Source organism: Carassius auratus, unplaced genomic scaffold, assembly GCF_003368295.1.
Source record: "Carassius auratus strain Wakin unplaced genomic scaffold, ASM336829v1 scaf_tig00215412, whole genome shotgun sequence".
NCBI classification, from domain to species: domain Eukaryota; kingdom Metazoa; phylum Chordata; class Actinopteri; order Cypriniformes; family Cyprinidae; genus Carassius; species Carassius auratus.
The window spans coordinates 172,551-189,796 of NW_020528077.1; the positions used below are offsets into that span (position 1 = coordinate 172,551).

The 17,246-nt window shown below is 38.7% G+C and overlaps 1 protein-coding gene across 1 annotated transcript; it reads right to left on the reverse strand.

Annotated features, from left to right (window-relative positions):
- Positions 1-353: 353 nt before the first annotated feature.
- LOC113094604 (gastrula zinc finger protein XlCGF52.1-like) lies at positions 354-3,015 on the reverse strand. Its single transcript, XM_026260202.1, has 2 exons — positions 2,433-3,015; positions 354-2,005 (listed from the first exon to the last, which is right to left on the reverse strand). Exons 1-2 carry the CDS (start codon positions 2,629-2,631, stop codon positions 936-938), a joined length of 1,269 nt encoding a protein of 422 aa, XP_026115987.1. The 5' UTR covers positions 2,632-3,015; the 3' UTR covers positions 354-935.
- Between the last annotated feature and the right edge of the window lie 14,231 nt (positions 3,016-17,246).

Below are 17,246 nucleotides of genomic sequence, written 5' to 3' on the forward strand. Positions count from 1 at the left end.
ACTTTACCTCCACGGCGGGACCGGCCCGGGTCCGTTTTGCACCCGTTTATCTCATTTTCAAAATCCCTTCTGTTCTTGCTGTCTCCACTTTCATCGTCTTCACCTATCTATATAAACCGGTCTGTTTTCTATCTGTTTCATGGAGTCCTTGTTTTCCGTCACCCGGCTTTCTCGTGTTCCCTTGTGTTTTCATGTTTCTTGTTTTTTGGACTGCTTTCATGATTTTAGATATTGATTTTGGATTTCCCATTAAACACTGCTATTGGATCTCTCGTTTCGTGTGTGCATTCGTGACAGTGTGCTGTAAGATTGTAAAGGAATACTTCAGATATAAAAATATTGACTCTTTTGGTAATGTTTTCTCAAACTGAAACGATTTATTCTTAATTCATTTGAATATATGGGAATACTAGGGAATAGCAATGCCAGTTCACTATTATAGATTAGTGGTATAAACTTATAATAATGTTTTACTATGGTCACGTGGAATTAACAGAAACACATGTCCTCAAGACACTAAATTTCCTCTAATATACTACTGTAATTTACATCAAACATCAAAAGCAAACTAAGCAAACTACAGGTGACACATATGCATTATAAGACAACTGAACATAATATGCAACTTATAAGAAAACACAATGATATACAAGAATAAATATTTCTGACATTTTTCTCTGGTTTTGAAGATAAAGATTAACTTTCTTTACTTTAAAACTTCAATTAATGTTTATTTGTCATGTCTCTTGTAATGTCTGGTTAGGACAGATTTATCCAGATGATGTTTTACTACTTGATGCATTATTGTGTTTCATTTGACGAGGATGCAGCATTAGACGTGAAAGTGCTGATCTGAAGATGATCTACTTGCTGTGATAGCTTTTTATATGACTGTGTAGAGCAGATGGTTGATTATAACGATTCCCACATGCAGTTCAGTGATATGGTTTCTCTCCAGAGTGGATCCTCTGGTGTGTTTTCAGGTCTCCTGACTGACTGAATCTCTTGTCACAATGTGAACACTTGTAAGGTTTCTCTCCAGAGTGGATTCTCTCGTGTCTTTTCAGATTTCCTGACTGGCTGAATCTCTGTTCACAGTGTGTACACTGGTAAGGTTTCTCTCCAGAGTGAATCTTCTCGTGTCGTTTCAGAAGTGGTGCCTGACTGAATCTCTTGTTACAGTGTGAACACTTGTAAGGTGTTTCTCCACAGTGGATCCTCTCATGCTGTTTTAAATATTTAGATAAAGTAAAAGTCTTCTCACACACAAAGCACACATACTCTTTCACAGCAGTGTGTATTTTCTGATGTTCTTTCAAGCTTTGAAGACATGAATAACTCTTCCCACACAAATAACATGAATGTGGTTTCTCCTTTGTATGAACTATCTTGTGTTTCATCAGGTCTGATGCCCTCAGAAATGTTTTGCCACATTGATCACACGTGTGCCACTTCTCGCCAGTGTGGATGTTCATGTGATCCTTAAGATGTGATAATTGTGTGAAACTCTTCCCGCACTGATCACAAGTGAATGGTTTCTCTCCAGTATGAACTCTCATGTGTCTATTAAGGTGTCCTTTTATCGTGAAACTCTTCCTGCACTGATCACAAGTGAATGGTTTCTCTCCAGTATGAACTCTCATGTGCCTATTAAGGTGTCCTTTTATTGTGAAACTCTTCCCGCACTGATCACATGTGTGTGGTTTTTCTCCGGTGTGGATCCTCTCATGTGTTTTCAGGTCTCCTGAATAAATGAATCTCTTGTCACAGTGTGAACACTTGAATGGTTTCTCTCCAGTATGACCTCTCATGTGAACATTAAGTCTATATTTGCTTGTAAAGCTCTTTCCACACTGAGTGCAGTTGAAATATGTCTTTGCTCTTCTTTTCTTCAAATCTTTTTGTTTGGTTTGAGTGCAACTCCAATGTTTTTCTCTGGTTTTGATATGTTTTTTCACCTCAGATTCACTCAATTCTACATTCTCCTCATATCCTTCATTAAACTCTAAAATAAAAGCAAAATCAGTTTATTTGTCAGTAACTGTAGGGGATTAAACAGAAATGTGAAAGTACATAAAAGTGAACCCTGGTGTAACAGTGAAAATTAAATTTCTGTGCAAAAACATGATGTTACTTTTGATGCAGTTTTATAAATTATACATCACTGAAACTTTTCATGAAGACTGATCTGCAAAATATCATTTTTTCAAATGGTATATAAACACATACCATGTTTAAAGAGAGCGCCATTAAACATTTATTGTTTGCTGCTCCATCTACATTCTTATTTTCATCTCTAAGGATTGTTTCTATTAAATCAAACTAAATCTAAATCTGCTTTAAACTTTATAACTGTCAGTATTATTAAAAAGCTTTGCTAGCCTAATGTGCCACAAAAAGTCATTAAAGATTTATAAAGAATAAACACCAACCTCCTTGTTCCTCCTGTTTTATTATCAAGGGTTCTGGTTCCTCCTGTGTTATTTTCAATGTTTCTGGTTCTTCCTGTTTTATTCTGCAGGGTTCTGGTTCCTCTTGTTTTATTCTGCAGGGTTCTGGTTCCTCTTGTTTTATTCTCCAGGTTTCTAGTTCACTGATGTCCTCTTCACTCTCCTCTTTAATAAACTCCATCTTCACAGCAGCAGATCTCAGTTCAGATGATACTCCTACAGATATTCCTGCTTATTACAAAAAGTCACGGCTGTGAGAATGAGATGATTACAACATTTGCTGACCTGATTTTTGCATTAAATCAGCATCAATGGTAAAAACAACAGAGAGAAACTAAGGTTCTTCCTCTGTGGTTTAATGTTGTTTTTTAAACAATGTATGTGTTTTAGCGCCACCCGCTGGACTGGAGTGAAGCGGCGAGTGGAGGCATCACTGCGTGTACAAGGTGCGCTGTTTTCCTCCGATCTAATAATAATAATAAAAAAGACCTTAAGAGATTATAGACTCGCATGGTTTTTGAGAAACATCAACAGTTTTTGTGAGTGAGAATTATAAGAGAGAGAGAGAGAGAGAGAGAGAGAGATAAAACGATTTATAACTTACATTTTTCACTGGTAAGCACACAACATTGTAGCATGTAAATATGGAATGTATAAATTGATAAATACAGTGCTATAGAGGGGGAAGTCGTGGCCTAATGGTTAGAGGGTTGGACTCCCAATCGAAGGGTTGTGAGTTCGAGTCCCGGGCTGGCAGGAATTGTGTGTTGGGGGAGTGCATGTACAGTTCTCTCTCCACCTTCAATACCACGACTTAGGTGCCCTTGAGCAAGGCATCGAACCCCCAACTGCTCCCTGGGCGCCGCAGCATAAATGATGAACACTGCTCCGGGTGTGTGTGTGTGTGTGTGCACACTTCGGGTGGGTTAAATGCAGAGCACGAATTCTGAGTATGGGTCACCATACTTGGCCGTATGTCACTTCACTTCACTTTCAAATAGTTCCTCTCTTTGGATAAAAGTGAATTGGAAATAATAGACTGACAAGTTCCATGATAATATATCCGTAACATTACTACTCTCTTCTATTTAAGTCAAAGGGCACTAGTAGGTATGTGTGTTCAACTGAAAATAATGAGATAGAAAACAGAGAAGCTAGAATCAGTGACCTTACTGCCAAACATTAACCATTTCTCATGCCTTATAATTGTATTATTTTTATTATATACTAAATTGTTGGATGTTTCTTTTCTTAGTCTTCTTTGTTGTGCTTGAGAATGGCAACATATATTTAGAATCAGAATCAGCTTTTATTGCCAGGCATTTTTACACATATGAGAATTTTTTTGTGTTTTTCAGGATTCCTGACCGACTGAATCTCTTTTCACAGTGTGAAAACTTATATGGTTTCTCTCCAGTGTGGATCGTCATGTCACATGACGATCCACACTGGAGAGAAACCATACAAGTGTTCACACTGTGACGAGGTTCAGGACACCTGAAAACACACGAGATGATACATGACTCATGTGTTCCTTAAGGCTTGAGGGTTGAATGAAACTCTTCCCGCACTGATCACATGTGTACGGTTTCTCTCCGGTGTGTATCATCTCGTGTGTTTTCAGGTGTCCTGAACCTCTTGTCACAGTGTGAACACTTGTATGGTTTCTCTCCAGTGTGAACTCTCATGTGAAAATTAAGAGTAGATTTGCATGACAGACTCTTTCCACACTGAGTGCAGGTGACTCTTCTTTTCTTCAAATCTTCCTGTTTGGTTTGAGAGGAACTCAAGAGTTTTTCACCAGTTTTGAAGTGATTTTTCTCCTCGACTTCACTCAGTCCTTCACCCTCCTTGTATTCGTCAATCAACTCTATCAAAAACATAAAAAATAAAATAAAATAAAAAACAGTTACTAAAGTGTTTTAACGAATTTACACATTGTTAGTGAAGCAGATCCATTCCCAATTCTATCTTTGAAGAGACCAGAGCCTTAGAAATAGAAAGCTTTGTCTCATTGTAAATCCTTATAATAAGTTAGTAAAGTGACATGGCCAAGTATGGGTCCCACCTGCATTTAACCCCTCCAAGTAAAGTTAGTTTTAGGATTAATATTAGTCAGATATTCACTTTCCCCTGCCCTTCTTCTAAGGTGCATCCAGAAAGTATTCACAGCATTTCCCTTTTTCTACATTTTGTTACAGCCTTATTCAAAAATAGATTAAATTTAAGTCAAGTCTGCTTTATTGTCAATTCTTCCACATGTACAGTACATACATACAGAGATTTGAAATTATGTTACTCTCAGACCCATGGTGCATACAGGTAACACTAACAGAAGAGCCTAAAAAGCTAATATAAAATATAAAATACAACTATACAAATAAGGGCATGATAAAAAAAAATAATAATACAAATAAAGTAAAATAAAGCAGTGTGAGGCACATGGCAGATAGAGTGCAAACCAGGGAAGTGAACAAACGGATAAATAGATTGTAGTGCAAAAAAAGCTTATTCAGTCTGATTAAATTGACAAAGGGCTCAAGAGCAGTTATTTTATTTAACTGACTCATGAGGTGGTAGAATGACGTCAGTTCCATGCTGAATGAAGTAATGAGCAGACCAATGCTGCACAAAGTGACTGGTGTATGTCATCATATGTTAGTGGGGGGCAGGGGCGGATCTGCCGTAGTGGCACAGTTGGCAGCAACAAATAAAAAGTTAAGGCCTTGAAAGTTTGCACGCTCGAATCTCCAATGTCCGACTGCAGTGAATGCAGCATGAGAGGACGACAGAGCGGCAAGAGACTGAATCGCGGAATCCAGTCAATAATTTAAACTTAAATTTAAATTTAAACTTAAAATTTAAAACGTCACAAATTCAGCCATGTTTGAATGAATAAATCAAAAGTAGGCCTGTACATTTAATCAGATCTCAATATAGACTAGTGTCTGTGAATATAAAAGGTGTTGTTGTACACTTCTCAGGGAATGAGCACTCAATATGTGCTCAATACACACACACACACACACACACACACACACACACACTGAAGCACGCGTGGTGTTTTCAGCTCTTCACTATACTGACGCATGATGTAGGCTACACATGTGCACGCTAGCTTGCTATGAGATGATTTCCCCATTTCATTTGATAAAACTATCGTCATTCATTCGTATCGTATACACAGACTGACAGAAACGGCAATGTCTTGACGACAAACTGTCAAAATAAAATCTCGGTATAACTTGAAAAAATTCAAACAGAAATATAATACTATTGCACAGAAGAGTATGCTATTCTTCAAGTAGGCCTAATAGCTAATAGTTTATTAAAAAACACAGAAACTCTGTATACAACCCACCAAAGTAAAAGTTCAGTCTAACTCAAATAAATTATGTAAGAAATTGCACAGTAAGAAAAAAAAAAAACAGCAAATGGAAGCACAGTCAAGCAATATGCAAGTGTCTCATATCCTGTGCAATGAAGCCTGCCACGATTGTCTCTAGCATGCACATGTGCCATCGACAGGAAAAAGCTAAGCTCAGATTTTAAAATAGAGTGTGCATTTTTAATACTCGGGTAACAAGTGCATATGTGAAATGACATCAGAAGGCTATAATTGTTTCTGGTCTATTACTGTATCGCAAGTCCGCATTGTGTTGCATCAATGCAACTATTAATTTCGACACACCTACTTTTAAACAGTTTTTTTTTTTTTTTTTTTTTTAAGGCGTGCTCCACACATTTCCTTCACACTGTAATTGTTTAACTTTTTTTTGGCTATGCCTCCAATATGTTTCCTGCAAGCAGACAGAAGACCCCAATTTATGTAACTTTAAAGGAAGAGGCCCCATCATATATTCTTTGTCTCATGTCAAGACAGGATGTGCAGCTTTATGTCTGCACAGTACATTATCAAATCCACCATATGTATGCACATTACATTCTCATGCAGGGCTCTGTGCACACAGGCAAATACACATTACAGTGAAATGCATTTATATATAAATGGATATATTCACAAAGACTGAACTTGATTCATTCATATTCTGGTTAATGCAAACTTTCTACAGGATTTGTGATCATTTCTATGTTAGATTGATAAATGAGGCCCAATAATTTGATTTATGATACACTTCCAGCTCTACAACTTTGCAGACTGTTTACTATGGAATGATATTGCAGACTTTATTCAAAAGGAATTGCAAATTGTATTTGCATAAAATGTGACATAATCCAAACGCAAATGCAAATCGTGCATTACCATTTTCATTTTCGATTAAGTGAACGCACAGTGTCTGCCAAAGCAAGGAAAAATAAAATTCACTTCAACAAGGCGACATAATGAACAAGTCTCGTCTCATTCATGGTGGAGGTGAAAAAACAATTTCTTTGTGACATGTAATATTTATAATATTAAAACTTAAATGCAAAAGAAAAGGCATGATAATCGGCTGTTTTTGTCCATTTTAAGTTTTAATTTGAAATGTTTGCGATTTTAATATAAGTTTGGGAGTTCGGAGCGGGATCGTGAATCATTTGATTCAGTTCGGGGATCGCGAATCATTTGATTCAGTTCGGGGATCGCGAATCATTTGAGTCAGTTCGGGGATCGCGAATCATTTGATTCAGCTTGGGGATCGCGAATCATATGAGTCAGTTTGGGAGTTCGGAGCGTGAATCATTTTAATCAGTTCGGGGTCTCGGAGCGGGATCGCAAATCATTTGATTCAGTTTGGGGATCGCGAATCATTTGAGTCAGTTTGGGTCGTGCGAAAGATGGCAGAAAGCAGAAAACGCTTATATATAATTTCATAATAATATATAATATATACATTTTGCATTGTTTTTATTGATGAAATATGCTATATCTAAGAGTTTCATTCATCAGTGAATGTAACAGACTGAACGCACTCAAAATAGGCTAATGAGTGAAGATAACAGAAGACTGTTCATTCACTGATGAGACCACCGCGTTGTTCAATTCATAAGCATGTTGCATTTGATGAACATCACAGGACAACAAAACGAAAGCGAAACTAAACCGCGCTGAGTTTCAGCTCCGCAGCGAGTAGCGTTTATCCGCTCGGACCGCGACGCAAACAAACCTGTCCGAGCTCAGAACAGCTTTACTCGCGAGCCACAGCTGATTTCGTGACACTGTTACTTGCTCTCTTTTTCTCCTCCTCTGTCTTTTCTTCTTTCTCTTTTCAGCACCAGAGGGTAGAGCTCAAGATCTTTGCCGGAACCCGATGGGACTCGATATAATTTTTTATTTAATTTTACGCGGGCTCGGGTCGGTTTGGGCGTGCGCTCCGGTCATGCGAGAAAGATGCGAAAATGGAGAAAGATGCGAAAATGAATGCTGAGTCGGTGAAACGGAGGCTTGCCCCTGGCGAATACGTTTTGGTTTCACCAGCAATTAAAGCAAAGTTTGAGTTTTGGAAAAGTTTTGACCGTGTTTATAATGAGAATAATGACGCACCATCAGTGAGCGCAGGAACGCGCTGAAGACATCTACAGTGGATTCAATCATTTTCCTCCACAAAAACATGTAGACTTAGACTTTTTTTTAATGATAACTAAATATTCATTGAGTCTTAAATGCATAATGTGGACAGAGTATATAGTAATGTTGGCATTATTTTTTTTTATTAAATATCAGCTGAGTGGCGAAGCAAATCCGGCGGAGCCTTTATCTTAATCTCGTTATTGCCAAATACCCATCTTAATTTAAAATTTATCTTAATTTAATTTGTAAAAAAAAAAAAAAAAAAAAAAAATACTCGTTTTTATTAGTGTGTTTGTCTATTTATAGGCTAAATGCCTATTTGTTAAGATGTCACAGAGGACTTATTTTATTTCTTTATTCCAGTGATTTAAGTGGCCCAAAAGAGGTGCCGGTACTCTATTATAGCATATATATATTATTATTATTATTATTATTATTATTATTATTATTATTATTTAGGTAACAACACCCATATTGAAGGGATTTTATATGCAGCAGTCAACAGACGACCTTATAAAAATAATACATCCTTTTATTAGTTTGTGAATTTGCTTGAGCTAAAAACAGCTGCTGAACATAAACACAATGTGCAAAATAATTTTGAAAAAATACCCTAGAAAGAGCTACTGAACATAAATAAAATGTGCAAAATAATTTTGAACAAATACCCTTAGAAAGAGCTTCTGCATTACTTCATTAGCTTGCGTCTGACCTGCAGCGATATCATTCAGTCTTGGTGGGTGTCAGCCAGCGAGTCATCTGATTCTGAACGTGTCCTTTAGTATCAGAGTCTGAAGCCAGGAGAGCATATTAAGTGTTGTTCACTGTATTTGTATTTTTACTGAGCCGAGTGTGGGCGACTGCGCGTTTCACACACTCTCTCCGGCCACGTTGAGTTGTTGACAGCAGTAAAAGTGACGCATGCGCTTTTCACTTGTAAAACTCAAGGGTTTATGGGTAATGTAGTCTCTTCTGTCAGTGGGACGAATTAGGAAGCTTGCATTGTGAAGGGCGCTCTGAAAAGCAGCAGGGCAGGCAAAATATTAAAACCTCCATTAAAACAGATGTCCAAATGAGCGTACCGGTACGATAAAAGCACGTTCTGGGCGCATGGAGAGGTGGCGGTAAGCTCAAGAGCTATATTTGGAAGTGGCCGTACTGGTGCATACAGACCCAGTTTATTCCAACTTCCAAGTGGTGTAGTCTACATTAGTTCTCAATAAATTATGTTGAAACATCTATAAATGACTCATTCTTGACAGAAGTTAAAAGAGTTGTGTGCGTGCGCACATTTGAATAATGTCGGGCTGTAAAGGGGTTAGGGCTTTTGAAAAGCTGTCAATCAAAATGTACTTGTCGGGCTCAGCGAAACCTTTCGGGCTTGGGTCCTGTCGGGCCTAACTTTAAAGGCCCGATTACAGCCCAATACATCCTTTTTTGTGACATGGCTTATCATTTATTACAGTGATGTAGAGACTTGCACTCCCGCAGTAGTACCGAGGGACCCAGCGCACCGAGTGATGGGTGAATGCGGATGCGGGAGGCAAGATACAATTATTTGCGGGACTCCCGCAATTTGGAAATATCTAACAAAATAAAATAACTAGAAACAAATAAACCTTATTTATGATAAAATAAAATAAAATAGACTTAGCGGAATGGGAGGATGCTGACGATGCCATAGACAGCGACGTGTAATTCGATTCCGAAATAGCAGATATTTAAGGGTCAGGTTGGATGGATTAGAAGCACACAGACCGGATGATGTCCTCCAGTGGTGGAAAAGACGAATTTCCGAGATTAAGCAAAGTAACACACTATGTACTTTGCCTTCCAGCTAGCGCACCATCGGAGAGGGCTTTCAGCTGGAGCAGAGCAGAGACGGATTCAACTGAAGCTCTCAACAGTGAACGACATGATATTCCTGCATGGGCACATTAAGCAGTCGTACAGTTTTTTTTAGTCAATTCAGTTTATTTATTTTTTATTTATTTATTTATTTAGCTACATATTTAAAATTGGTCTATTTTGTGGAATAAGGATTTTTTTAGTTAAATGTTTGAAGGAATTGCTCAGGCCCAATAAGATACTTTTCATTTGAACATGAAATGAATCCAGGTTTATTATTATTATTATTATTATTATTATTATTATTATTATTATTATATAATCTATTAATGTATTTACATTTTTTTTACTTATTTTACTGTAGCTATTTCTATGTTCTAAGTTCCTTGTTCATGTTCATCCATTTATTTAAACGCAAATAAAACGACACATTTGTTTATTTTCCGTTTCTTTTTTAAATTTATATTCAACAGGGGAGCAAGTGAAAAAACAAGAGAGTAGCAGGCAGAATATGCAATGTATATATATATATATATATATATATATATATATATATATATATATATATATATATATATATATATATATATATAAAATAAAAGAAATAAAAAGAAAAAAAACTATACATTTACCCGCGGGATTTTGCTGGCGGGAGCGGGACGAAACGTGATTATTTGCGGGCGGGAGCGGGAGAAAATAACATACATTTTTTTCGGGAGCGCTATATAAAGCTCTCGCGGACGCGGTGGTATGACGTTTACACCGATCGGTCTGCGGCTGCGCGCAGTGCAATGTGCCATTCACCATCACAACACGGCACGCACGGTCGCGACTCGTGAGAAAGATGGTAGAGAGCAGATTTCATAATAATATATAATATATACATTTTGCATTGCTTTTGCTTTTAATTTAACTACTATTTTAGTCTTTTTTTTTTTTTTTTTTACAATTATTGATGAAATATGCTATATCTAGCAGTTTTTCCCCCCTCTGGAAATCATCTCGCGACTCCTCCCTCGCCATTTTTATATATAAAATAATGTATGTGGGTTTGAGTGTGTGGTTTGTTAATCAATATATATATATATATATATATATATATATATATATATATATATATATATATATATATATATATATATATATATATATATATATATCAGGGTTTCCGTTGTCCGGTAATTGCCGGACATTGGCCGGAAAAAAAATGAAATGTCTGAAAAAATTAAATCTCTCCGGTCAAATTGTCCGAATAAAATTGTCTAATAATCCCGCCCCCTAAAATAAGCCAAAAAAAAATAATAATAATAAATAAAAACGGGTTCCCCTTTCATCTCCGTTTCAGCGCTTTTCTGGGCACTGAGGACAGCAACTCAGTAGCCTACCTGAATTTAATGTGTAATTAGCATAGGTAAAAAAAAAAATTCGTTTTAAATTGTTCAAAAGACATTTCAAGCTTTCTTAAGATATATTTCATGTCTGTGAGGCCTACGCTGAGTTTCGTTAAATTAGGATGAGATGCACTCCAGTTCACTAGCAATGCAAGTGTCCGCGAGGGCGCCTGCATGATTAGGCCTGTCGTCTGCTATATTTGCTTCTTATGTATTAAATCCAAGCAAAATATTAAAATTAAGATACAATTTATACAAAACGAAATTCACTTCAAAAAAGTATTTCTACTAAACAAAACTTAATTAAGTGTTCAAAATCATGTCTGACCCGCTCCATGTCTCTCGATATTGCGCATCTTATCTTACTCGTTCGGTTCACTTTTCATAATCAACATAAATTAAAAAATAACATTATAATATTTTAACAAATATTAAACTAAATAAGCTTATTTAATGGCTACAACATGTATAGTAGACCTAGAATCTCTATTTGTACAAATTGCTGCACATTCATTTCATTCTGAATTTTGCACACATAAGTTGAAAGGCATTTGTTTGTGCATGCATGTAAAACATATCTGCAACTTTTATCAAGTTCACTGATAATTATGGGTGCATTTATGAATTATTATCTTAATTGTGACGAGTCAGCTGCCTCCTCCCTGATTGTCACCGGCACCCCGTCCTAAATCGCCGCCCTTCACCAGGCTCCCGACTGGAGTGGGTGTGTGAGGAGGGGCGCTGGACGAGTCAGGGCTGGCGGCGTGTGATGGGGCACACCTGAAGGGAATGGAGCCTCATCCCCGCCGCTGTTTAAAAGCCCAACGCGCCTCTCCTCGGGAGACTGGTCTCTTCCCCGTGCATGCACACTGGTGTCCTCGTGGGTCCAGGAAGGGTGCGTTGAGGGACTCCCGCGCCACCAAGACGTGAGCTGCCGGACCCGCGATCCGGATGGGAACCGCACCCGTATACACGGCCGACGGGCCAGGATGCCGGGCCGTCCATCCCCTACCAGCGACGCGGCCAACGAGAGAGACGCGGCCGCTAGGAGAAGCCGCCGCCCCACGCGCCCCGGACCAAGGAGGGGAGCGCGTGCGGCCGCCGGACTCCGCCCCTTGCCTGGACCCTTCCTCGATGAACACTGCCCGACCTACACAAACCCCGCAGCACGACGAGGACACCAGATTCCCTGTTATTTTGGACACTTTCCCCCTTGGGCCACTTTTATTCCCTGTGTTATTTTATGATTTCTGTTAATAAAAGCCTCTCCGAGGCCTGACGCAACGCCCACTGTGTCTGTCTTGTGCTCCTCCCGTGACATAATCTATAATGAAACAAGGACGAAACATATGCTTTGTTTGTTTAGAATGGAATGGATCGCAAACAGATCCGAATGAAGAAATGAACCATAGTAGAAAATGTTTTTTTTCCGTCTATTTGAAAGTTAGGCTAATAAACATGTTGCATTCGGCGGCCTGATTATGTCATTTTTTACGTTACATAGCCTGCCTCCAGTTTTCCTCACCTTGACTAATTAAGAGGCGATACTTGACCGGCATATCGTCAAAATGTCCGGAAAAGGAAACCTCTGCCGGTCACTTTGACCGGCACCATTTTTTTCTAGCGGAAACTCTGATATATATATTAAATATGGAGATAGTACAATAGAATTTTGAATAATAAGAAAAAAGCACAGCTTGTTTAGAAAATAAATAAGTAAAAATATGCCCAATATGTTTATAATGAAAATAATGAGTGAATAATGGCGCACCATCAGTGAGCGCAGGAACGCACTGAAGACATCTACAGTGGATTCGGTTGCACTTTATTTTACAGTACGTGTTCTAACATGTACTTATAGTGTACTTACATTGTATTTTATATAAGAAAGTTCTGGTAATACAAGGTAACTACATGGGGTAGGGTTAGGTTTAGGGGTAGGTTCAGGGTTAGTACCTAGTTATTACATAGTTATTGTAATTACTATAATAAGTACATTGTATGTACGTGAGGAACAGGACTGTAAAATAAAGTGCTACCGTGGATTCAATCATTTTCCTCCACAAAAACATGTAGGCTTAGCCTAATCGCTGTGAGTAAAGTTTTTTAATATGCACAGTTTATGTTGTTGGTATTTTTGTTTATTTAATTGTTAGCCTCGGCTCCCACTGGCCAGTGGAAAATAGGCTAATGAGTGAAGATAACAGAAGACTGTACATTCACTGATGAGACCATCGCGTTGTTCAATTCATAAGCTTCTGTTGCATTTGATGAACATCACAGGGCGAACAAAACGAAAGCGAAACTAAACCGCGCTGAGTTTCAGCTCCGCAGCGAGTAGCGTTTACGCAAACAAACCTGTCCGAGCTCAGAACAGCTTTACTCGCGAGCCACAGCTGATTTCGTGACACTACTTGCTCTTTTTTTCCTCCTCCTCTGTCTTTTCTTCTTTCTCTTTTCAGCACCAGAGGGTAGAGCTGAAGATCTTTGCCCGAACGGCGGAATATGCAATGTATTAAAAAAAAAAAAAACTATACGTTTACCCGCGGGATTTTGCGGGCGGGTCGAAACTTAATTGTTTGCGGGCGGGAGCGGGAGAAAATCTGAGCGGGACGAAAAATCCCTCCCGCGTAGGTCTCTAAGTTGCGCGCAAATTGTCAATGCACGTGAGGTGTCTCTATGCGCAATTTCGCATGACTCAAACACTAGAAGACACAGCAGCGGTTGTCGGCAAATCAGAATTTAGTTATAAAATCACTATATATTATAAAATAATAAAAAAAATGATTCTGGAGCCCTGCTTGGATGGTGTGTGATTCTGGCTGTCATCCTTTCTTGAATTGTCTTGAGACTTCACCTGGCCATTTATTGTCATGAGTCCGGGCCAGTGTTCCTCCCTCTCACCACCAGAGGGCGCCACTTCCCCATCTCCATATTCTTCCTCATTCACCATACACTATACACCTGGGGCATGTTCAAGTTCAAAACGGTGCACAACGTTTTGCTACGGTTTCCGGGTTGAACGTCATGTTTCCGGGAAACGGCGTGCACCTGTGTGTAATGGGGTTTGAGATGCGTTTTCTCTTGTTTGGTGTGTGTGTCAGAACTGCAGTCCAATCAGCAGCAACATGTATATAAAGCACGCGGTATTAAAGTGAACTCGCACAATGGCTTCAAGGAAATTAATGTACAAATGTGTTCGTTGCAGCTCGGTATACACAACAACTGAGGATATTAGAAGACATGTTTGCCGTAAGTTAACATAGGATATCAACTTAATGATGTAGTTGTTTATATTTTTAGCTTCATTGCAAGTGTATGACATTTGGTATCGAGAATGAGGAGTTGTCGTCATAGCACAAAGCCCCTCCCTCGATATCACAGTCTCCTTCATGTTGGCAGGATACCACGGTGAAACAGGATTGTTTACATGTGTTGTTAAGAGGAGGTTCTCGCAATTCTGCACTGTTTTACCATGCCTCGAAGTTACTGCTGCGTTAAAAACTGCTCCAGTACCTCACCGATACGTATGGAAAACATAGGAACATGTTTTTTTTTTTATGTTACACCAAGCGCAAAACAGCGGTATTTGGAGAAGCTCTCAAGCGGCACAGAGTCCTGGACCATTTACATCATGCACACATATGGACATTTGGGAATTATCTAGTTTTTGGTGTTACGTTACTACACAATGCAGGAGTTTAAAAGCCACAAGTCTTTGGAAAGTTACGAGGCTGGGTCCATCTACAGCAGGTGAAGAAAACAGTGTTGTACTGGCCAAAGTAAGTTTATTCACATGCGTTTTAGTGTATTGTAATTACATTGCGTTTAGAATTAACTGCGACTGAACACTAGATTGAAACGAGTTCTTCAATGTATACGATTGTTTCCAACATGTTTTGATGTAGGCTAAAGCTGTGTATGTTTAGTCATAATTTGATTTTAACCCAATTAACCCAATGATGTTTTTTTTGTGTTGGGGGCTGCAAAGTGGACAAACCAGTTCTGGGTTAGCTAGGGTAGTTAAATGTGTGGTTGCGAGATGTAAATGTCCTGGTCAGATTAAAGCCATTAACAGCGTGAATGCAAGGTGACTTACATCGTAAACAATATAATTCCCAATGTCCATATGTGTGCACTGAGGTATATGGTTCAGGTCTCTGTGCCGCTGCAGGGAGCTGCATGAGAGCTTCTCCAAACACCGCTGTTTTGCGCTTGGTGTGAGCTTGTTCCTGTAAGGTCCCCTTTCTTTCGCCTTATGTTTTTGCATTGCTTTACCTTCTTCCTTTTCTTTCTCGTATTCGTAGATCCGTCTCGATCTGTTCCGCCGACAAAATAAATGCGCAAATATTAAAGCGCTCTGAAATGTTTAGCCTCTGTGAAGTTCTGAAGGCATCGCCCCCGGCAACAGATAGCGTGTCCTACCATCAGGGCCGACCGGCTCAGACACCTCCCATATCAACCCAAATCAGCACGTGACTTCTCACTCTCAATAGAAATAAACAATGGTAATTAAGTGCTTTTCCTAAAAATGAGGAAGAAAATAAAGGGTATTAAAACCGTATGAACTACAAATAAAGTCAGTATGTGAGGCTTAATAGATGGCTCCGAAAATCCTTCACAAAGAACACAAAGAACGGCCTTCTCAGCTGCCATAGTTGCAACTCTTGCGTCATCAGAACAGTGTGTTCAACGCATCACTGTTTCTGTTTAAAAAACGTTGTGCAACGTTTTGTCGGGGCTGAACGCAGCCTGGTTCACTCGGTACACCTGTTTTGCATCCACTCACTCACTTAGACACACACAGATGATCCCCATTTGTTCACGGACATATATTCTCCTCACTCCCACCACTCGGCCTGTCTGGATTAATTGAACTTGTGAATTGTTGATTGTTATTTCTATAGTGTTCCTCGAGATGTGTGTGGTTTCCCAGTGATCGTGTTTGAGCCCGTTTTGTTTTGCCTTGTTGGTCTTTTTGTTCTGTTCTGATTAAAGGAGGTTATTCCCTGCATCTGGACCCTGAGCTTGTTCTTTCCTCGGCGCCGTGACAGTTATAAGCTCTATTGTGAGTATCCTGGATAGCCCACAGTCATCACGCTTCACCACATCGTCCTCTACTGGAGGTAAAATACTCTGCTGTACGTTTTGTTATTTCAGAATGTTTTACTTCTGTTAGTTATTTTGGTAAAGTAACTCAAAAGTAATACAGGGGTCATGTAACACATTACGATTCTGATACAGTGATATTGTAATGGAAGGAATTACTTTTAAATGATAGTAACAAGTAATCTATAATGTATTACAGTTTGGAAGTAACTTGCACAACACTGGCCATAATAATGTCAATATTTCACTTAATAAGTCTTCTCAACATGAAAGATGAGTAGAGAGCGATGTTAACACAGAAGAAGAATCAGTCTGGTCTCACCTCTTCAATCCACATCAATCCTAATATCATAGCGACCAATTCAATAGCATTTATTGATAGCTTAGCTTAGACTTTCACTCTTTTAGTTATTGATACATTCAAGTCTGGGATAAAAACTCATATTCCTGCGAGCCCTATATCTGGGTCTTTTGATCCATCTGTATAAATATGCATACTCGCATAAAATCTTTGCTGTATATCTCTATTCACCATATATTTAATATTACCCATTTCCTCCCGGTCCCTTTTCTTGTCTAGTATTTCCAAATCAATTTTAACTTCATGAATTAACCAAGCTGTACCTCGTCCCATACTGGAGACACACTACATTCAGTATTTGTAGTCGGATATCTTTCTGCTAACTGATTAATATTCCAACATGAGTCGTGCTGATCACTAAGCAAATATTTAATTAATACAATACCAATTTCTCGCTAGAAATGACATCATAGGTGAAAAAAAATGGGGAAAAACTTACATTTAGACACAAACTGCTCAAACTGGCGTCCGTTTTGTGTTTGATGAGAAATAAACCAAAAAAGCTGAAGTTGTTTTTGTGGTGAGGAGCACCTAAATTGACAGACACTGATTAACCTCGTTCTTTGTTCTCTATA